This window comes from Nelumbo nucifera, chromosome 1 (genome assembly GCF_055504915.1).
Source record: "Nelumbo nucifera cultivar China Antique chromosome 1, China Antique-T2T, whole genome shotgun sequence".
Lineage (NCBI taxonomy): Eukaryota > Viridiplantae > Streptophyta > Magnoliopsida > Proteales > Nelumbonaceae > Nelumbo > Nelumbo nucifera.
Window position 1 is genome coordinate 24868098 of NC_142649.1, and position 24317 is coordinate 24892414.

Here is a 24317-nt window from a genome sequence, read left to right on the forward strand (position 1 = left end):
GCCTTTACAGGTTGGGCCGAATTAACCATTTAATTAAATATCAATCCTTAGGCCCATTAGTGGGAAAATTAGGGCTGACTTTCAGCCTTGATTAAACCCTAGATTCGGTCCAAACAGTTTGAACCAATCTTGGTTCGAATGGGTCTAGGGTTTGATCTTTAATTAAATCTTTAATTCAAGAAAATAATCTGAAATTAATTACTGATAAAAGAAAATCAAGAATCAGTCAAACAGGGCTGTTCGCACAATCCATCCTGCAAAACAGAGGTTAGATTACAGAATGCAGTTTCACAAACTGCAAATCGCAGATAGCGATTCTCCCATCTGCGAAATCTTCTTCTCTGCGAAATCTCCCTTTCTGCGCCGCCATCTTCGATCCAAAATTAAAATAAATAGAAATCCTATTTCTATTAATAATTACATCAGATCAAATACCTATACATTGAGTCTAGAAAATAAAAAAAAATTATTTACAGACCAAATGTAATAAATAAATCAAGAAACTGCAAATCTTGCAAGTTCCCTGCGCAAACCAAGATTTCGATCTCCTCTTGTACGAACAGCCCATAAATCAAGAAAATCATAAAGAACAATTCTAAATAATAATCAGATTTATATAAAATTAATTTCAGATTATTCGCCCATTAATTTTGGGAACAAAATTTCCCAAAACCCATATCTGCGCAAATTGGGTAGTACACCTTCTGCCCAATTGCGCAGGTTCAGATCTGAAACAAACTGGTTCAAGATTTGAACCATGGCTCTGATACCACTGAAGGGATGAGAGGTCCATCCTATGGACGCCCAAAGATTGCAGAATAAGGGGCGAATTTCAAAAAATTTATCTCTCCCTTCAACTGGGAATCATATTCCCTATTTTGAAAATCATATTTTCAAGGATCAATCTTGAACCATAAACTGAACCAGATCTGAACCAAAAGGAGTGGGAGAGGATTATACCTGATACGGAGAAATACTATCTCCCAATGGAGGTGTTCACGCCCAAGGAAGGATCCAAAATCTGCTCCCACTGAAGATGGCGCAGTGAAGGATGAAGCAGAATCAACAACGTTCTTCAAAAGAACTTGACCCTTCGCAAGAGTCAACTGGACGGCTTGTGAGTACAGCTCCAACCAATCTTTTCCCAAAAAATTGAGATCAAGATCAAATCTTGATTGCTCCCTAGAACTGGAGATCGAACTGAAGGAATGGCGATGGCAGGAAGGTGGCGACAGGAGAGAATTCGCAGTATGCAGGAAATCTCTCAATCTCTCTTTCTTTAAGAGAAGAATGCTGTTGATGATCATAAAAGGCTGCCGCCCCCTTCCCCTTTTATAATCTCAAAGGGATCAGCTCCTAATCAGATTAGGAGTTGCTAATCCAAATCATATTTGGGTTAGAAGTCCCTTAGTGATAAGGGATAATCCTTATCTTATCTGCAGATCAGATCAGCTATCTCCTAATATAATTAGGAGGTTTCCAGATCTAAATCTCATTTAGATCTTGGACTCTCTGAGTGGATAGGGTCTAAGCCCAATCCTTTTAGTTGACCCACTTCAGAATTTGCCCCCTTTAAATGACTGATCAAATCAGCCCAGTTCGAAATGGCCTTAAGGCCCATTTAAGGTTATGTACTCAAAAAGCCTTCCAAGCTGCTGCCCAGTTGGGCTTCCTTGTATGGCATGGGACCCAAGCATTGATCTACACATCAGCCACATGGGTTCAGCCCAGCCTTTGTTACAAGGCCTGGCCGAATGCACTGCCGAAAACAGTGTACCCCCTGAAACCCATCAAATGGGCTCTATGGGCCCAAAACTTACACTAAGTGGTCCCTGGGCCAAGCCACCTTGTAACACCCAGGGACTGTGGGCAGATGCAAGATTAGCCCATCAGGTGTTATCCTCAATGGTCTTACACTTAACCTCTTAGCCCATAATGATCATACACTGCCCGACAAGAGATGACCTCTCCCTCGGCTGCAAGGAACAGTGTTGCACTCTCCACTTATATGGATCTCGGGAATTAAAACCTTCTTGCAAACATTTTAGAAACCATAATATATATACTTTTATATCTTATATAAAATATATTTTGCAAAACAAATCTCAACGATTGAAATCGGCTGCCGGCAATCTTGGCTTCCATTAGTGAGAGTGCATCCCTGATCATTACCTTTGTCCGACAAAGGGGCTGATGCTGTCACTATGATCACCCACTCAGATGAATTCTCGGACTGTTCTAACATACCCAGGTTTTGACCCCCGCTAAGGATCTCACTGATTGGTACATCAAAGATAGCCCAATCCGACACCTAGAGAGGTATCATAATCGAGTCTAGGGGTTGGGTGTAACTTTCCAGTTTTGCCCATCAATCTCCAAGGTCCAGGGCAATACTGGAAATCTGGTCCAGTTCAAAGATTCAATTAATCCTACACTGTATGTGCCTAGGGTCTCACCCTGGAAGCTGAGACAGGCCACCCCAACCGACTTGGTGGCACCACAGTGTCAGCCTTGTCAGGATAGGTCTCCCCAGACCAACCCACTGGCTGTGAACATTCTAAACTAACACGAGTCTCATTAAGTGTCCAGTTTAAGGGTATTACATAGAAACATACCAAGGGAACGTGAATCAAATATGTATCTTTATTCATTTACAATAAACTCATAAAGTACATCATTCTGATTGAAGTTAAGGGCATACAAAACTGTCTAACACTCTCCACCCCGGATTGTAATGATTGGAGTAAGGATCATACTTTCGTTGAGACTGGCCCGGGAATCCTCCCACGGCATTGACTTGCTGCATTGGGCCATCTTGTAGTGATGGACACATGTCCGTAGGATGTCCTGGGATCAAACAGATACCACACATTCTGGTTTTCTAAATTTGCATGGCTTACCTCGTTAACCTTCTAATGGTACCTTCTGTCCTTGTACCAAATTGCTGAGAATTTTCGGCCATATTGGAGATTAATTCCCTGGCCGCTTTAGGTGTCTTGTTCGCTAGAACTCCTCCCCTGGCTGCATCGACCATACTTCTATCCATGGGCTGAAGCCCTTCATAGAAGTATTGGATTAACAATTGTTCAGGAATTTGGTGGTGGGGACAACTAGCAACAAGTTGCCTAAACCTTTCCCAATATTCATATAATGTCTCACCACCAAACTGCCAAACTCCACATATTTCTTTTCTTATATTTGCAGCCCGAGACGCTGGAAAATATTTATCTAAAAATATCCTATTCATTTCATCCCATGTGCATACAGAACCGGGAGGGAGAATATACAACCAATCCTTTGCTTTATCTCTTAAAGTAAATGGAAAGGCTATGAGTTTTACCTGGTCCTCGGTCATACCGTGGGGTTTCATGCTTGAACAGACGACATGAAATTCCTTTAGATGTTTGTGAGGGTCCTCACCTGGGAAACCATGAAACAGAGGCAATAATTGAATCAAACCAGATTTCAGTTCAAAGGCTACCTCAAGAGTGGGGTACGTGATGCATAAGGGCTGTTAGTTCATAATTGGTGCAGCCAACTCCCTTAATGTCCTCTCTCTGTCAGCCATTCTTTCTACTTCTTCAAAGATGGGAAAATCACAAGTGGGTAGATCGAGATCTGTGTTCACCCTTTTAGGTGAATGATCCTTCCTTTGCTTAGCCTCCTTCCTTAACCGATGGGTGGTCCTCTCAATTTTGGGGTTATACTCGAGTTCACCTCGTTGAGAAGCACGAGTCATAAAACAAGAAGGTTAACAAAAAGAGGGTAATAGCTAAGAAATTAACGTTGCTCCCCGGCAACGGCGCCAAAATTTTGACGGGTTGTCGAAGCCCTCAAAATTTTTACTAGTCCCACAATAAAATATTTGCAGTAAAAGTGGTTCTAGGTCGAATCCCACAGGGAGCAAATCAGTAATCTCTTAGCCGAATGGATAAAGTAATTGTATGGGAAAATTTAATAACTAAAATTAAATGAATAACAAACTAAACAAACAAGAGAAAATCAGTCTTACCGAACCCTGGTTCAAGGGTTCGGGTTGAATCGATTGGCCATCGATCCTAGGTACATTTCAGCATTCTTGCAATTCAAGCATTTAACCTTAGATTTATTAGGATAGCCATAATAAACCTTGTGTTTTCCTAATTCAGTTGACCAAACCCAGCATTCGATCAACACTTATCACCACTCAACTGGGTACAATAGCGTTCCATGTTAAACAATGATAGCATTAAGATTTGTGAAAACAGTTAAACCAAAATAACAGTAATTGAGATAGCTGCAATTACTGAATTTTGTTCCACCGATTCCTTTAGGTTGAACCATGTTAAAACATTGGTCAAAGGCTGTCACGAACAATTGACCCAAAAAGATATCAACCTAATTGCTACTTGTACCATTATTCGTGACAATTACGGATCACCGAAATCATGGATAGCAATAGGAAGATCAACATTAATTCAGTTTGTCAAACTAATTAACATCAACATCCAATAAAAATATGCACAAGAATCAATGAATATTTGAATTAAAAAGCAAGAAAATAAATTAACTATAGAACCTCACAATGACACAATCGAACCTCCCCCTTGAACCAGAAAAAGAAGCTTAGCTACTCATGATCTGCGCAATCTCCATGCCTTTCTTCTCCATAGCCGAACTGCTTTCTTGAGCTTCTTGGCCTCTTGATGATCTCTTGGATCTTGGAATGAGTGATGCTAGAGCTGGTTCGCCCCCCGCTTTATATAGCCAAAGGAAAGGGCTGTTTTCCAACTCCTTCTAGGAGATCATCTTATCTTTAGGGAGTCTTGATTTTCTTTGAACTAATCCTATCCTATCTCTTATCTAATCCCCAACCTTCTTATCCTTATAGGATTACATTCAAAGTTTAGATCTAATAAGACTCTCTCCCCCTTGGGAGATTACATTCGAATTAGGACTCTAGACTCTTGCATCCGAGTTGGGCTTCTCTGCTACTTGGGCTGCTTCCAGGTTTTTCTGCGAGTTGGGCTTCAGCTGTTAAATGGGCCTGGTTGCGAATTTGCTCCGACTTCGGGCCCGGTTTCGTACTCGATGCGCGCCGAATCAGTCAAAACCCAAAATAGTAAAGTTGTGGGCCTTTCTTTCTTCTTTCCAATGCTTCTTGAATTTCCCAATTCGGAGTCCGGAACTGTGAGTTATGCCCAGATCACTGACTGTCGCCGAAACTGTGCAAAATCACCCGAATTGGCCTGTTTCCTTCCAATTGCCTTCTTTATTGCCCTGAATCGAAATACAAGAGTAATGAGTGCATTTAAGTGCTAAAGTAGTGTAAAAAGGATGATATTAAGGGGACAAAATAAGGTTCTTCTAAGTCTCATCAATGTACTTTATGACATTTATTGTAAATGAATAAAATACATATTTGATTCATGTTATTATGGTGTGTTTCTGTGTAATACCCTTAAACTGGACACATATGAGACTCGTGCTAGTTTAGAATCTTCATAGCCGTTGGATAGATCTGGGAGATTTATCTTGCCAAGGCTTACACTGATGCGCCGCCAAGTTGGTTGGGATGGCTTGAAACCCTGAACCAGACCAGAATTCTAGTATTGCCTTGGACCTTGGAGATTAATGGGAAAAACTGGGATGTTACACCTGACCCCTAGACTCGATTATGATATTGCAGTAGGTGTCAGATTGGGCTCTCTTTGATATGCCAATCAGTGAGATCCTTAAAGGGGGTCAAAACCTAGGTATGTTGGGACAGTCCGAGAATTCATCTGAGTGGGTGATCATAGTGACAGGATCAGCTCCTTTGTCAGACAATGTTAATAATCAGGGATGCATTCTCTCTGATGGAAACTAAAACTGTCGGTAGCCGATTTCAATCGTTGAAATTTGTTTTTGCAAAATATATTTATATAAAGATATACATATATATTACAGTTTCAATTTGTTTGCAAAAGGTTTTAATTCCCAGGATCCATGTGAGTAGAGAGTGCAACACTGTTCCTTGCAACCAAGGGAGAGGTTCTCTCTTGTCGTGTAGTGTTTGATCATTATGGGTTGAGAGGTTAAGTGTAAGACCATTGAGGGTAATACCTGATGGGCTAATCTTGCATCTGCCCACAGTTCCTCGGTTTTTATAAGGTGGCTTGGCCTAGGGATCACTTACTGTAAGTGTTGGGCCCATTAAGAGCCCATGGTGATGGGCTCAGGGGTTCACTGTCCATAATAGTGAATTTGGCCAGGCCTTGTAACAGAGGCTAGGCTGAACCCATGTGCCTAATGTGTAGATCAATGTTTGGGTCCCATACCATACAAGGAAACCCAACTGGGCTGCAGTTTGGAAAGTTAGTGAGCACATGGACTTAATGGGCCTAAAGCCCAAATCGAACTGGTTTAATTATATTAATTAAAGAGGGGCAGATCTGGGATTTGGATCAGCAGATAGGATAAAGGATTATCCCTATCCACTCAGAGAGTCTAGATCCAAATAGAGATTTGGATCAGAAAGTTCCTAATGAGATTAGGAGGGTTGATCAAATATGCAAATAAGATAAGGGCTTATCCTTATCTGTTAAAGAGAGTTTAGATTCAAATAAGGATTTGAATTAGGAAACTCCTAATGGGATTAGGAGTTGATCTCTTTAAGGCTATAAAAGGAGGAGGAGGGCGAACCTCTAGACACAACAACTCAATCTGATCTCAGATCATAGAAAGAGAGAAGGCAGCAACAGTAAGACTGCGCCATCTTCTGCTCTTGCGCTCTCCTCCTATTGCCACCATTGCCAATTCGTTCTCCACTGTAGGAGCGATCAAGAATGGTTCTTGATATCAGTTTTTTGGAGAAAAACTGATCTGAAGTCGTGCTCACATACCCTCCATCGAATTCTTGTTGAAGGATTTGGTTCTTGTAAAGAACCACCTGCTGATTCTGCTCCACCCTACGCTGTGTCATATTCAGTGAGAGCAGTTTTTGGAGCTTTCCTTGGGTGTGAACATCTTCGTTGGGAGTTACTACTACTACTCCATATCAGGTATATCCCTCTCCTACCTTTTGGTTTCAGATCTGGTTTGGTTTAGGTTCAAGATTGATCATTGGAAATGCAGATTTTCTAAAACAGGGAATGTGATTCCCATATGGGAGAGAGAAATTTTTGAAATTTCGCCCAACCTACCTGCAGGGTTCAGCCATCCATATGATGGATCTCTCATCCCTTTAATCAGAGTGGTGGAGTACCCGACTAGGTTAGCAATGTGGTTCTCATTAAGAAAGTGAATGGGAAGCAATGTATATATATAGACTATACCAACCTAAACAGAACCTGCTCAAAGGACTACTTCTCATTACCTTAGATAGATTACCTAGTTGACACAACCTCAGGCTACGGGTTGCTGAATTTCATGGATGATTTTTCTGGATACAATCAGATTTTGATGGACTCAAACGACAAGGAAAAAATGACATAACTAGGTTATTTTTCTATAAAATAATGCCCTTTGGTTTAAAGAATGTCGGGGCTACATAATTAATTGGAAAAAATGTTGAAGTGTATGTGGATGATATGGTGGCTAAAAGCCGAGCTACATCTGATCATATTGATGACCTAACTAAAATCTTTGGGGTGTTGAGAAAGTACCGACTTAAACTCAACCCGAATAAGTTTGTCTTCGGTATCACCTCGGGAAAATTCTTGGGATTCATGGTAACTCGTCATGGCATCTTGAGAAAGTACAAGCTATACTAGACATGCGACCTTCGAGATGTGCCAAGGAAGTTCAACGATTAATTGGAAGAGTAGCAGCCCTTAGTAGGTTCATGTCTAAGCTTGGAGGTCAGTGCCTACCGTTATTCAAGGCCATTAAAAACTTAAGGATTTTGAGTGGACTCAAGAGTGTCAAAGGACCTTTGAAGAACTTAGGAAGTACCTCAGCTTGCTTCCTCTAATAACGACACCAGAACATGGAGAAGTGTTACTATTACACTTGTCGGCTAGTGACGAAGTCATCATCTCGGTACTCGTACGAGAGGTAGATGAAGTTCAGCATTCTATGTACTTTGTCAATAATGTGTTGTGAGATGCAGAGACTTGATACTAAAACATAGAAAAGCTAGCCTACACCCTGATCATGTCTTCTCAAAAACTCCGACCTTACTTTTAGGTGCACACAGTCATGGTCTCACTAACCAACCACTTCAATAGGTGTTAGCAAAGCCAAATATCTTAGGGAGATTGGTTAAATGGTCAGTTAAACTCAATGAATTCGATGTGAGATATGAACCCTGACCTACAATCAAGGCACAAGTGCTTGATGACTTCTTAGCTGAATGTACTTTCACACCAGAACAACCTACTTTGGAAGAAGCATATGCCAAATCGACACCTGTCCTTGCTCTAAACCCTTTGATAACTTGGGTGTTGCATTTAGATGGGTCATCTAACCAGAAGGGCAGCAGTGATGGGCTCATTTTGATTGGACTAGGGGAAGAAGTTAAGTTAGAAAATGTATTAAGCTTCAGGTTCAAGTCCTCTAAAAATGTAGTAAAATATAAGGCATTGATCGTTGGGCTCAACTTGGCTAGAGAAGTTAGGGCAATAAAGTTAGTGGTGTATAGCGTCTCTCAACTCATAGTCAATCAGGTGACATGACTCTATGAAGCTAGGAAGCCTGCTATGGCCAAGTTTCAAGCCAAAGTATGAAGATTATTGACGGGTTGTCGAAGCCCTCAAAATTAATACTAGCCCCACAATAAAATATTTGCAGTAAAAGTGGTACTAGGTCGAATCCCACAAGGAGCAATTCAGTAATCTCTTACCCGAAGGGATAAAGTAATTGAGTGGGAAAATTTAATAACTAAAATTAAAAGAATAACAAACTAAACAAACAAGAGAAAATCAGTCTTACCAAATTCTGGTTCAAGGGGTCGGGTTGAATCGATTGGCCATCGATCCTAGGTACATTTCAACATTCTTGCAATTCAAGCATTTAACCTTAGATTTATTAGGATAGCCATAATAAACCTTGTGTTTTCCTAATTCAGTTAACCAAACCCAGCATTCGATCAACACTTATCACCACTCAACTGGGTACGATAGCGTTCCATGTTAAACAGTGATAGCATTAAGATTTGTGAAAACAATTAAACCAAAACAACAATAATTGATATAGCTGCAATTATTGAATCTTGTTCCATCGATTCCTTTTAGGTTAAACCATGTCAATACATTGTCAAAGGCTGTCACGGACAATTGACCCAGAAAGATATTAACCTAATTGCTACTTGTACCACTATTCGTGACAATTACGGATCACCGAAATCATGGATAGCAGTAGGAAAATCAACATTAATTCAGTTTGTCAGACTAATTAACATTAACATCCAAAAAAAATATGCTCAAGAATCAATGAATACTTTAATAAAAAGCAAGAAAATAAATTAACTACAGAACCTCACAATGACACGATTGAACCTCCCCCCTTGAACCAGAAAAAGAAGCTTAGCGGCTCATGATCTGTGCAATCTCCATGCTTTGCTTCTCCATAGCCGAACTGCTTTCTTCTTGAGTTGCTTGGTGCTTGATTGCTGGATGATTGAGTGATGCTAGAGCTGGTTCGCCCCCCTCTTTATATAGCCAAAGGAGAGGGCTGTTTTCCAACTCCTTCTAGGAGATCATCTTATCTTTAGGGAGTCTTGATCTTCTTTGAACTAATCCTATCCTTTCTTTTATCTAATGATCTAATCTCAATCTTCTTATCTCTCTAGGATTACATTCAAGACTTTAGATCTGATAAGACTCTATCCTTGGAGATTACATTCGAAATTCAGACTCTTAACTCTTGAATTCGAGTTGGGCTGCTTTAAAACTTGGGTTGCTTCAAGGTACTTCTGCGAGTTGGGCTTAAGTTGTGAAATGGGCCTGGCTGCAAACTTGCTCCAACTTCAGGCCCATTTTCCTACTCGATTCGAGCCGAATCTGTAGAAACTGAAAACATAAAAGTTGTGGGCCTTCCTTTCATCTTTCTAATGCTTCTTGAATTGTCCAATTCGAATTACGGAATTGAGAGTTAGACCCAGATTACTAACTGTTACCGAAACTATGCAAAATCACCCGATTTGCCCTGTTTTCTTCCAATTGCCTTCTTTATTGCCCTAAATCGAAATACAAGAGTAATGAATCCATTTAAGTGCTAAATAAATGTAAAAGAGTGAATATTAGGGGATAAAAATAGGGTTCTTTTTTGTCTCATCAAATCCCCCCACACTTAAATTATACATTGTCCCCAATGTATGTGATTATGCATAAAGTAAAAGGATTTGGGGGTACTTCCCTGTTTGTCTTGTTGGGTTCCTACTAAACACAAAAATCAAAACCAAACAAAATAACAAAATTAACTAAACACAATGGGTTGCCTCCCACAAGCACAATTGTTTAACGTCGTTATGCTCGATGTTCTCCCTTGCTACCCTAACTCTTGTGGTTGCAGCTTCCGGTGTGCTTCCCTTCCATCCATCATGGGCGGGTTCAAATCTGGAATAGGGGCCTTCGTATCCAATTGTGCACTCGATTCTAGCTCCTCATCCATGTCCTTTTCAAAAATTTCTTGCACAGTTGGATCAATAGTGTCAACCAAATAGATCGAATGGTCTTCATTTGGGTACTTCATAGCTTCAAAAATATTAAATTTAATAGTCTACCCGTCAAACTCAACGGAGAGGGTACCCTCATCCACATCTATTTTGGTCTTGGCCATTTTCATGAATGGCCTACCTAATAGAAGTGGGGCTGAACCTTCGGTCATGTCCTCCTCCATCTTCAGAATGTAAAAATCAGCTGGGAAAATTAAATCGTTAACCTGCACCATTACATTCTCAACAATCCCTTCAGGGTAGGCGTTAGAACGATCAGCTAATTGGATAACAATTTTAGTTTCCTTTAAATGACCTAATCTCAAAGCATAGTAAATCGAGTATGGCATGACATTGATAGATGCACCTAAGTCTAGCATGGCATGCTCGATTCGCTTATTGCCAATCACACAGGGTAGGGTGAACATACCTGGATCAGCATATTTTTTTGGTAAGGTCCTCTTGATCACGACTGAAACGTTCTCTCTAACTCTTGATTCCTGTACCTCCTCTTCTTTCTGTCCTTTATCCACCATCCTTGGTGAGGTAGGTTCTAGCTACAGTTCCTTCCTGCTTCTTAGCACCACTGCACTTACATTCTCCTTGGGGTTGACTACCATTTGTGATGGTAGTTTCTCGGAGCTCTGCGCCTCCAACTTGCTAACGGCAGTGGCAAGTTGGCTGATTTGGTTCCCCAAATTCTGAATGTTGGCTCTTGTTTCCTATTGAAATTGTTGAGTATTAGTAGCTAGAGCCTTAATTATATCTTCTAATGGCGTACCTGAATTCGGGGGTTGGCCTTGCGCTGTGATGGGTGCTGAAAACTGGGGCTGTCGACTGAAAAAATGAGATTGATATTGCTTTTGTCCTCCTTGGTTCCCGTAGCTCAGGTTTGGATGATCTCTCCACCCCGGATTGTAGTAATCGGAGTAGGGATCATATTTTCGTTGGGGCTGGCCCGGGAATCCTCCTACGGCATTGACTTGCTGCATCGAACCATCTTGCAATGATGGACGCATGTCCGTAAAATGGCTAGGAATCGAACAGATACCACACACCCTAGCAGTTTGTAATTGTCCTGCATCGAGTTGTCTTACCAAAGCAGTTAGGTCAGAAATCTGATTTTCTAAATTTACATGGCTTACCTCCTTAACCCGTCTAATGGTACCATCTGTCCTTGCACCGAACTGCTGTGAATTTTCGGCCATGTTGGAGATTAACTCCCTGGCCGCTTCGGGTGTCTTGTTCACCAAGGCTCCTCCACTGGCTGCATCTACCATACTTCTATCCATGGGTTGCAGCCCTTCGTAGAAGTATTGGATTAACAGTTGTTCGGGTATTTGGTGATGTGGACAGATAGCAACAAGTTGTTTAAATCTTTCCCAATATTCGTATAGTATCTCACCACCAAATTGCCGAACTCCACATATTTCTTTTCTTATATTTGCAGCCCGGGATGCAGGAAAATATTTGTCCAATATCCTATTCATCTCATCCCAAGTGCGTACTGAACCGGGAGGAAGAATATACAACCAATCCTTTGCTTTATCTCTTAAAGTAAATGGAAAGGCTATGAGTTTTTCCTGGTCCTCGGTCATACCTTGGGGCTTCATGCTTGCACAGACGACATGGAATTCCTTTAGATGCTTATGAGGGTCATCTCCTAGAAAACCATGAAATATAGGCAATAATTGTATCAAACCAAATTTCAATTCAAAGGCTACCTCAAGAGTGGGATACGTGATGCATAAGGGTTGTTGGTTCATAATCGGTGCAGCCAACTCCCTTAATGTCCTCTCTCTATCAGCCATTCTTTCTCCTTCTTCAAAGATGGGAAAATCACAAGTAGGCAATTTGCAATCTGAGTTCACCCTTTTTGGTGAACGATCCTTCCTTTGCTTAGCCTCCTTCCTTAAATGATGGGTGGTCCTCTCAATTTCGGGGTTGTACTCGAGTTCACCTCGTTGAGAAGCATGAGTCATAAAACAAGAAGGTTAAAAAAAAGAAGGTAATAGCTAAGAAATTAGCATTGCTCCCCGGCAACGGTGCCAAAATTTTGACGGGTTGTCGAAGCCCTCAAAATTAATACTAGCCCCACAATAAAATATTTGCAGAAAAAGTGGTACTAAGTCGAATCCCACAGGGAACAATTCAGTAATCTCTTACCCGAATGGATAAAGTAATTGAGTGGGAAAATTTAATAACTAAAATTAAAAGAATAACAAACTAAACAAACAAGAGAAAATCAGTCTTACCGAATTCTGGTTCAAGGGTTCGGGTTGAATCGATTGGCCATCGATCCTAGGTACATTTCTACATTCTTGCAATTCAAGCATTTAACCTTAGATTTATTAGGATAGCCATAATAAACCTTGTGTTTTCCTAATTCAGTTGACCAAACCCAGCATTCGATCAACACTTATCACCACTCAACTGGGTACGATAGCGTTCCATGTTAAACAGTGATAGCATTAAGATTTGTGAAAACAGTTAAACCAAAACAACAATAATTGAGATAGCTACAATTATTGAATCTTGTTCCATCGATTCCTTTTAGGTTAAACCGTGTCAATACATTGGTCAATGGCTGTTATGAACAATTGACCCAGAAAGATATTACCCTAATTGCTACTTGTACCACTATTCGTGATAATTACGAATCACCGAAATCATGGATTGCAGTAGGAAAATCAACATTAATTCAGTTTGTCAAACTAATTAACATTAACATCCAATAAAAAATATGCTCAAGAATCAATGAATACTTGAATTAAAAAAAAAGCAAGAAAATAAATTAACTACAGAACCTCACAATGACACAATCGAACCTCCCCCCTTGAACCAGAAAAAGAAGCTTAGCTGCTCATGATTTGCGCAATCTCCATGCTTTGCTTCTCTATGGCCGAACTGATCTTCTTGAGTTGCTTGATGCTTGATTGCTGGATGATTGAGTAATGCAAGAGCTGGTTCACCCCCCTCTTTATATAGCCAAAGGAGAGGGCTATTTTCCAACTCCTTCTAGGAGATCATCTTATCTTTAGGGAGTCTTGATCTTCTTTGAACTAATCCTATCCTATCTCTTATCTAATGCTCTAATATCAATCTTCTTATCTCTCTAGGGTTACATTCAAGACTTTAGATCTGATAAGACTCTATCCTTGGAGATTACATTCGAAATTCAGACTCTTAACTCTTGAATTCGAGTTGGGCTGCTTCAAGGTACTTCTGCGAGTTGGGCTTAAGTTGTGAAATGGGCTTGGCTGCGAACTTGCTCCGACTTTGGGCCCATTTGTGTACTTGATTCGGGCCGAATCTGTAGAAACCCAAAACATAAAAGTTGTGGGCCTCCCTTTCCTCTTTCCAATGCTTCTTTAATTGTCCAATTCTGAGTCCGGAATTGAGAGTTATGCCCAAATTACTAACTGTCGCCGAAACTGTGCATAATCACCTGATTTGCCCTGTTTTCTTCCAATTGCCTTCTTTATTGCCCTGAATCGAAATACATGAGTAATGAATCCATTTAAGTGCTAAATAAATGTAAAAGAGTGAATATTAGGGGATAAAAATAGGGTTCTTTTTGGTCTCATCAATTACTTCATCCTTTTTAGGAGTTCCATATTTGCCAAATTCCCAAGTCGTAGAACGCCTAGGCTAATGCACTGTGAAGACTAGCTAGCTCAGCAGATGTCAACTCTAAGAGGACAGTGCATGTGGAGGATTTGTAGCAACCAAGTATTTTCGACACATCTACTATCGAGGTCACTCATGTGTTGGCACCCAAATTGAGCTAAATGAACTTGATTCTTAGTTATTTGCAAATAGGATCTTTGGCATCAGATCGGCTACAGCCAAAAAGGATAGAAAGGAGGTCAAGTCGGTACACAGTCATTAAGGATCAGTTGTACTGAAAGTCGCTTACCTAGCCCTACCTCAGTTGTCTTAGACCTTTTGAGGCTGAATGTGTGCTCCAGGATATTCATGGAGGAATGTGTGGGGCACCTACTAGGGGTAAGTCATTAGCATAGAAAGCTCTACAACAAGGATATTACTGGCCTACCATAAAAGAATATGCGCTTTGCCTCGTGAAGAAATGCAATCATTGCGAGTGCCATGCTAATATACCTTGCCAGCTTATTGTCGACCTCCGGTATCTTGCCAGTCCTTAGCCCTTTGCCTAGTAGGGAATTGACCTATTGGGACCCTTTCCAGTAGCGTCAAGGCAATGAAAGTAGATCGTAGTCACTATAGATTATTTCACTAAATGGGTAGAAGCCGAGCCACTGGCCATAATCACATCATGCAACATACAAAACTTTATTTAGAAGAACATCATATGTAGGTTTGGCTTGCCATGAGTGCTCGTCTTAGACAATGAAAAATAGTTTAGTGACATTGGATTTTAGAACTAGTGCAAAGAGATGGGTATCCATCAGTGATTCACCTTGGTTAAGCACCCACAAACCAATGGATTGGCCAAGGTGACAAATCTCACGCTAATACAAGGATTGAAGACCTGGATAGATCGAGTAAAGGACGGTGGATTGAAGAACTCCCAAGTGTGTTGTGGGCATACAGAACAAGTCGAGAAACCACTAGAGAGACACCCATCAACCTAGTGTACGAGACAGAAGCAGTGATCACAACCGAGTTAGAGGTGCCAACATTGCGGATCATGACTTATGAGAAAGACCTCAACAATGACGAGCTTATGAACAACTTGGACTTGATTGAAGAAATAAGGGACCAAGCCCACAAAAGGACAACAACATGTCAACAACAAGTAGCATGATACTACAACGCCCGAGTTTGTAAGCGGAGCTTTAGAGTAGGAAACTTCATCCTCAGGAATGTGAATGTACTCGAGCCAAGAGAAGAAAAGCTCAGCCCAAATTGGGAAGGCCCCTATAAAGTTGTCAAAGTGTTGGGTTCAACAACCTATAGACTACAAACTCTGGATGGGCGAGTTGTGCCATGCACCTGGCACACCATGAACCTAAGAATGTATTATGTATAAAAATACTTGGAATTATAATAAAGTTCTAAGTTTTTAGCAATTTGTTGCAACTCAGTTCGGAGTAAGACCGAGCTGGGAACCTTGTTCTCATAGCTCAACACTGTGTTAAAATACTATTAAAACACAAAAGTGTTGAGGTACTAACTTGGCTCCCTATCGAGATGACTCAAGCAGACCACGAAAGTTAGATTAGGGAAAAGGAATAACGGTAGGGATTAGTAACTCAACCGAGGTGGAAAACGCATGGGTAAATGATTCAAGTCAATAACTCGGCTGAAACCACAGACGTGCCAAAAAATATATTTTTGTCATTGATCAAGAAAGTTTAGTACAAAAAAAGGGAGAAAAAACAACAAAAGTTGTTTTCATTTAAACCGTGCTTAGTAGTTCAAAGAGTACATTCGGAAGATAGGAAAAGTGAATCACTGGGAGGCCTAGTCACTAGGAGTAGTAGACCCAAGATTATCAGCCACTAGTCAGACACCTTCCTCCTCAGGCTCACTCTCCAAATCATCTGCCAAGATGAGCTCCTTAGACACTTGTACTATTTTCAGCTCGCAGATCAAACGGTTGGGCATGATGTCTAAGAGGCGTTTGCAGAATTTGAAGCCCTTCCTAACAAAAGGGATGGCAAGGTCAAGCATCTTAACATCAAATTCCTCTAAGAGCTTGTAAGAAGCAACTACCTTCTCGCCGGCCAACTCTAGCTCAACCTTCCATTCCTCCTCATGCTTCACGAATTGGGTCTTCAGAGCCTCCTCCCTCTCCATGTTGGCTTTGAGTTCGGCGAGTGACTTGTGGCACTTTGAATGAGAAAGCAACAACTTCTGTGTCAACTTGATAACAATGGACCGAAGACCAAAGACTTCACATTCAAACTTGGCCTTAGTAGTTGCAAGGTTAGTTTCAACCTAGGCCTTCTCCATTACTAAGATATTGATCTAGCTCAGGTAGCCTTCTTCAACCCGAGACAGGTTATGAACTTGGGCCTACTGACTACAAGCTTGAGCGCAAACCCCCTATGCCATATCATTTGCCTAGAAAAGCAAAGTTATGTTAGCAATCTAGTTGAATCAGCATAAAAAGAGGATAAGAGAAGAGCTTACCTTCACGATGTGGGAGAAAAGATGAGTCTTAGAACATCAAAGGGGAGGTTCTCCATCTCCTCCCAAGATGTCGGCAGCACCACGCCCCTACTCAGCTCACAGGCGACTAAGTGGGCCCACACAAAGTCATCACTGAGCCTGCACCTCGACTGTAGGGGTGGGAGGAACTTCATCCTCCAAAGTGATGACCTCTGCCAAACTAGGGGCAGTTCAAATAGCGACAACTTGGAATGACTCACCGTATGTAGTCTTCCTCTTCTTTAGCCTCTGCCTCTTCAAAGTAGTTAGTCTACCAACAAGTCGGTTCATACCTGTACTTGGATTTAAAAAGAAAAAAAGAAGAAAAAGGAGGGGGATCAATACTAAAAAAAAGAGCTCGAAAAGGAGAAAGCAAGTGAAAAGCACCAAGAACTAAGTTCTAACTACCTCGGCATTCTTGGCGCAGGCCTATTCTAAGGTGAGCGTCCTTAGTCAAGTAGTCATCTATCTTCAGCCTAAGAAGCATGAGCTCCCGCAATCAATTATTTGCCTCTGAGAATAAGAACTGGCCCTCAAGGTCAGTGATAGTTGCTCTCCACCAGTTAATGAACTGCCAAGGGTCATCATGGACAACGAAGAAGTACTCCAACTTCTATTTTGAGACCTTGCTAGGAAGATCTTCAAGGAACTTCTTACTAGATTTGAAGGTAAGGTAGAAAAACTTCTCATCCTTAGGAGTGTGCTTGATAAAACACAAGGCAATAAAAGCTTGGATGTCAATGGGGATGCCATAGGCGGGACAAGCCAAGATGACGCCGACTATTATCCTAATAGCATTGGGGATGAACTGCCCCAAAGTGACAAAGAAAATGTGCAAGACATAGGTGACAGTATGAGGTAAGGGGAAGCTTAACCCTACAACGAAGTGCTACTCGAACACGCAGACCTCATTGTCAATATGGTGCCAAGGGGGCTCATTGGAAGTGGGGAGTCTGAACTTGAACTCATTAGGGATCCCATAAAGAAGCTAGATCCTTTGCAAGTTGGCCAAAGTGGACTGGGAAGGAGTGAAAAGTTTGGTAGGACTAATAATAAATAGGTTTTAGATAGAAACATGCTCGCTATATTCTTGTTCAGTTCTCTCCATCTCGGCAAAGTCCTCTTCCATGGAATTCAACATGGAACTATTAAACAAATGGAGAAAGAACACAGGAAGATGAGTCGAGCAATGGGACCCCTCCAAGGATGAATGTGCAAATGCCCCCCACCCCCCCGGTTGGGGCCTCTATTTATAGCTGAAAGGGGTGGATGTCAAACGGCTATTATCGAATAGGCTCAATGGCCTAGATTCATGACTATTTATTGGGCTTCTCGAGGTCCTAAATCAGTTTAATGCATTTTTGGAGTCTGGAAATAATTAACCAACACTATTTCAAGTTTGTGCATGCCAATTGGAATGCTTCACAAAGCTTCCCCAAACATGTCGCCAAACAAGAAGGCAGGGGTCAAAAAGAATTAACACCCAAACAGGAGATGTATTCAGGTACTTCCTTCACCTAAGCTTAGTCACCTTGGCTTCAGAAGTGGGGGGGGGGGAAGTATGAGAGTAAATATGACCTCAAAACCACCGGACACGTGGCACATTCAGGTGGACTTACAGTTTTACCTTCAACTCGGAACTCGCCATCCTACCATCATCTCAGAGGATAAGAGTCACCTTGGCGACATGTAAAACCACCTTGGGCTTCTTAAGTCAACTCATATGTACAAACAATTCCGACATCCATGTGGAGGCCTCCCTATCGAGACGAGCTCCCTTCTAGGAGAGCTCCACATTCCAACACTTTCCCATCAAGCGAACACCTGGTGGTACATGCTACAAGACTGTTCACACGTAAGGTAGCATGCCAGGTAGTTGGTCTCAGGCCCACTTCATACATTGGAAACGTGGAGGACAGATAGCTACAACATGTCACAGCTAAGCATCGAGGTGCCAATGCATGCAACAGGTGGCTTAACAGGTGGCCCTAATTAGGTTCCATGTGCTCGCGCTAGGTTCCAGGTGTCTCGACTGGATACTAGATGGCCTGAATTGGGCCACAGATGTCCAAGCCGAGCACTATGTGGCCAAGATCGGGTAATAGGTGTCTTGACAAAGCCCCAGGTGTCCTACCCGAGCTCCACCAAGGTAGCATCACCTTTTAATTTGGTGTATCTTATTTCCCAAATATAAAATTTTAGATGCCAATTAAGTTAATTAGCTGTATCAAATTCTTACCCCTTAGTTAAATCTACAGTGATCTTGCAAATGCTTCAAAGACATAATCAACAAAAATATAAAAGCAGGAGGGGATGGAGTTGATAAAAGAAAATATACCTTCATTTTCTTCTGTGCGGTCTCATTCCTCTTCTGCAATTGCATGTAGCTGTCCAAGAAGGATGAATGATCGTGGACGAATTTCTTAGAATGATAGCATGTAAAACAGAGATGATAGTCATCCCACCTCTCCATGCAGTCCATGCAAGAGTAAAACAAGCCCTTGGATAGCAGTCCACAAACTTTACATGTATAGCTTGAATTGAGTGTGTAGGCAACCGCAATGAAATCTTGGAAATCCAGATACCCATCGCCATCTCTGTCCAGATCGCCTAAAGTTTTCAGCCTGAGTCCAGGCCCCAGAAACGTAGGGAACAAATCTTTCAACTCTTCACAGCTCACTTTGTCATCGTTGTTCGAACTCAATACTTTGAAAGCCTCCTTCACCAGCTTTTTTTCTTCGTCGGTATAGCCATCGTAAACCGCAAGGGCAGTAGCACGAACTCCCTCCATCTCTCTCTCTAATAATCGAAAGAAGAAAAGCAGGAAATAGGAACTTGGGTATCCAAGTGACAATTGGCGAAAACCAATTAATATGTAAAACAATTGGCGAAAGTTGATAAGTTCTTAATAATATTTGTGAATTAGGAACTTTCCCTCGTCGCTCTCTTATTTTCTGTCAAACCAAATACAGCCTAAATCCATAAATGTATTTGGCAGAAATATTTCACATTTCAGCTATTGGTTGAACTTGAAAAAAATAAATATGATTTTAGCTTAGGCTGAGTTTGAAAGGAGTATAAAAACCTTATATTTTGTATTATTTTGTATGTATTTATGTTGTATATATTTGCATTTATACTCTTTCCAAACTGAGTCTTAGGAAATGAAAGATTTATGCCCATATAATTCAATAAATACTTGGTCAATGAATCGCGTCCACATAATTGTTTGTCCAAATTAAATGAGACTAATTTAATTTGTCAAGTAATAGACATTATTGGTGTATGATTGATACATTCACGGATCTCCCAATTGTAATATTCAAGAAAATAATATGAAATTTATAATTGGATTGACTTTATAATGGTACCACCTACTTGTGCAAGTGGAAGTTTATAATTGGATTGACAAAGTAAACAGAGCGAACCATCATCATCCAGTGCTAACCATTTATCAAGTATAACTCCTTGAATTTGATGGTGAATGAATTGGCCCTTTGGGCTTAAAAAATAATAAAGAAATAAAGAAATCAATGAGGGGGGGGGGGGAGAGAGAGAGAGAAGTGTTGTAAGAGATCCATAACGATCTCACGATTTTATCCATCAACTTTCACTTTTTATCCATATAGCATGCAAGGTGGTGGTATCAATCTTTTCTTTAAGAAGAGAAAGAATAAAAAACTTAAGAATACCGGGGATGATGATCCTTATTTATTCTAGACTACTTATGCACAACTTCCATTTGAATCATTTCTTGAATTTTCTTGGTCATGGAATTCTTTCTCATCTTTTTATTTCTCACTGGCACCCATTCTTCATTAGAATCAATCTTTTCTTTAGAATTATCCTCTAACTGGATTATCAACAATGTGATCATCATTCTTTGTGGGATTGGCGACCTGACCAAGATTATTTTCTTGTTTTGCATTAGGAACACCCTGAGCTCTCTACATTTTCATTGATTCCAATCTCCTAATCATCCCAACCCCATTGATTCATTATATGTCATAGATAACATGGCCAACCATCACCACCTTTTGTTGATGCCTCCAACAAAAGTGTTTGTTCAATTGGAGCCTTCTCAGCTCTACAAAAACACTTGGATAGGTGTTGTAACCTTCAAATACTTGTTATGTCCTGTCTCCTGCACTTCCATATTCATATTAACATTTTGTTGAACACTACTTGTGCCATCCTCAGGTATATATAGTCACCTACTATTCCTGGACTTGTAAAAAGATGTGGCCTAGTTGGCATTTTTAATATCTAGTTCCGGCACCATCTTAAGATTAATAATAGCATCAGCTATGGGATCCATAAATTCCTAGATAGCTTCATGAATACCCTTCAAAGAGGTTCTACCAGTATCAATGGCTTGCTAGAGACTAAGATGCAATATTTATTACATTAGTATTCCCCAGATCTAAAGAGTCAACACTCAAGGGGGCTCTCAACTTGTAGTGGTCAATCTTGAAATGTCATAGAGCTTGCACCTAGCATTGCCTCCTTAATTGTCTTCTAAAAAAAGAGTTGTTTAGCCTTGAGAGCATCTGATCTATCCTAGTTAATTTATAGTAGTATGTTAGACAATGTATGCTTTTAGCTTCAATCAAATTGATGAACACAAATATTTATGTATAATATAAGTACATTATTGTTTCATGATCACATTTGGTATGTTTCTCCGAATTACTCCTTAAACTAGACAATTATGAGACTCGTGCTAGTTTAGAATGTTCTTAGTCATTGGATAGACTAGGGGAATTTATCTTGACAAAGTTGACACTGGTGTGCTATCGAATTAATGGAGCAAGTTGTCTTAGTTATTAGGGTTAGATTCTAAGCACAATCAATGGGTGTTTGGAAGAAACACTAAACCCAAACCAATTTCCGTATGCTTTGGACTTTGGAGATAGATGGGCAAAGTTGAAAAGTTGCACTTAACCTTGGACTAGATTATGATAGTTCATTAGGGTTTGGATGGAGCTGTCTTTGATGTGCAACCGATTAGATTCATCAAGGCTCAAATATCTAGTCATGTTGGGGTAGTTTAGTAAATTACCTAAGCAAATGAGCATAGTGATAGGATCAACCGCTTTGTTAGACAAAATGAACATCAAGGTTTACACTCTCTCTGATGGAAAACTCAATTGTCGGCAGTTGATTTTAACTTTGCTTAAAAGTTGATTTACAAAATGTAATTATATGTTAATTATTATTTAAAAAAAAATGCAAAAGGTTTTAACCCCAAAATTCATCTAAGCAAAGAGTGTGACACTGCATTTTGTAGTCAAAGAAGATGTCCTTGTGAAATATATTTTGATGATTACGGGCCATGGAGGTTAGGTGTAAGAGATTATTATAGGGCTGCATATCTGATGGGCTTCATCTTACATAAGTTCATTATCCTTGGGTCTTCATAGGGTGGTTAAATCTAAGGATCATTTATATGTAAATGTTGCGGCTAACAGAGGTCAAACTGATTGGGTCAAGGGTTATTGCTTGTGGGTAGCCAATTCGGCATAACTTCTTCTAAAGGTGGGGTTAAACCATTATGGACTTGTGTGAACCTTTTTGGGTCCCATTCCATACAATGTTTAGGCCTAGAGGGCCTTGTAACACCTAGGAAAGTGAGCCATTAATGAAAATGGGCCTAAGGCCCATTACTAATATTATTGGTTAAGCATGCACATATCTGACATGAGGTGAATTTGGGTTATGGATATGGGTATGGAGTATCCATTCTTCTACTAAGATAGAGTTTATCACAAGGATAAACCCTAATCCAAACCTGATTTGAGTTCAACTCCTACTAGGGTTAGGATAGTGCTTTATATAACAGAAGATAGGGATGGGCAAACTATTCTATCCTAAACTCTCTCTAACTGACTCTTTCACCCATAAAACTCTAGTTTGTTCTAGCCCCAGTAGGAACTGATTTCTTTTAGTTCCTAACTGATTTTTTAGAGGAAAACATCAGTTTTAGCAAGGTTCAAATTACTGTATCAATCCCATGAAGGCTGGAGTTTTAAAGTCCAGAAAGTGCATTGCTAGCTAAATTGGTTTCACTTCATTGCTACACCATCTTCAGCGAGAAGCCGGTTCAGGTATGACATTGGGCTTGAATTACCACTTTGAGAGCTACAAACCAAGGTATGGAAGAAAATAAAGAAACGCTATATCATAAGATATTATAACTAAGAACCCAAGAACAAGATCTGGAAACTAGAATTTGGAAAGGAATGTGTACATTATGCTAAGGCACGGAAGGGTTATGTATTGAGTATTCACTAAAAGGCCTTAAATTCATCCTCAAAAGACTCAAAATCATAAACAAGGGATTTTGGCTCAAATATTTCAACATAGATTCTCCATGTTTTGCTTATGTTTTTCATTTGAAAATATCATCATTATCTACATGTGTCCCAACTATATGGGGGCATCTACAACAATCAAGTTTATTATTCCATTTGGTTTAGTGCCATATCCATTGTGAAATACGTGAAAACATGAAAGTTTTATTTATGTAATAAAAGAGGTAAATACAAATAGAAGTACGTTGTATAAAAGACTAGTAAGAAATATGAACTGAAATTCTAAAGGGAAGGAGAAGCATAAAATGAATCCTTACTATGTTCCTACCTTCACCATGATCTTTCTTATTTTGAACCAAACTATCATACCAGAAAGCCCAAGGAAATGAAACAAAAATAAATAAATAAATACATAAAAGAGAAAAGCACTTCATCTAAACTACATCCCTCAATTCCTCATGATTCCTTATTAGTAGTGTTGATGTAATTTGTGTTTTAAATGTAGTTCGATTTAGTACAAGACCGATCCCAAAATTTTAGATTTCAAAATTACCAAAAAATTGGTTCTTAGGTTGGGCTAGAAAAATTTTTTAAATTTTGGTTAGCCATTAAATTTGGTTCGGCTATGTCTAATCTGATTCCTAACCCTTGCAGCATAGTAGATTTTGGATTACTAGTAGAAGGCTATGAAGTTGACTTAGGATCCGTATACGCTAGCTTTAGGTCTTTAATTCCTTGCAATCCATTCTCTCCTTTTTGGGTCTTAAGAGCATCTAATCCATCCTTACCCATACTGATCCAACACCTAACAAGTTTCTTCTTCATTAGATCCAGTTTCATACAAACCCTGCCAGTTGTAGTGTGTTAGTCGTCTAGTGGCAACATCTATCTTCAAGACTCTCCCAATAACTTGAGCAATCTACTTTATAAACATCTCATTATATAGATTGATAAGGAGGGAAAAATTAATTAACATAGGAAGCATAGAGGTTTCTAAGCCCAACTCCAAGCCTGACATCCATTTCGACATGCGAAAAAGAGAGATTTAACATACACTACAAGAAAATAGGCCTATAACTAGTAGCTATGGCCAAATCCGTAGCTATAAATGCAAAAAACCGTAGCTATAGGTCTATAGCTACGAATTGGCTATGGTCGAAAAACAGTAGCTACAGTTGCGGTGGCTATAGGCAATAGGTACGGTTGAACGTATCCATAGCTACAACTAACCTATAGCTACGGTTTGTATT

At 40.1% G+C, this 24317-nt stretch overlaps 1 protein-coding gene across 2 annotated transcripts; it reads right to left on the bottom strand.

The window, feature by feature from the left end:
- Positions 1 to 10239: 10239 nt before the first annotated feature.
- LOC148803013 (uncharacterized) lies at positions 10240 to 19582 on the bottom strand. Of its 2 annotated transcripts, XM_088887904.1 has the most exons (3): positions 19092 to 19582; positions 16736 to 17046; positions 10240 to 16666 (listed from the first exon to the last, which is right to left on the bottom strand). In XM_088887904.1, exon 3 carries the CDS (start codon positions 12595 to 12597, stop codon positions 11338 to 11340), a length of 1260 nt encoding a protein of 419 aa, XP_088744030.1. In that variant the 5' UTR covers positions 12598 to 16666; positions 16736 to 17046; positions 19092 to 19582; the 3' UTR covers positions 10240 to 11337. The 2 variants fall into 2 exon arrangements, with proteins under 2 accessions (XP_088744030.1, XP_088744033.1); XM_088887907.1 differs by lacking the exon at positions 16736 to 17046 and having other exon boundaries at positions 10240 to 14104.
- Between the last annotated feature and the right edge of the window lie 4735 nt (positions 19583 to 24317).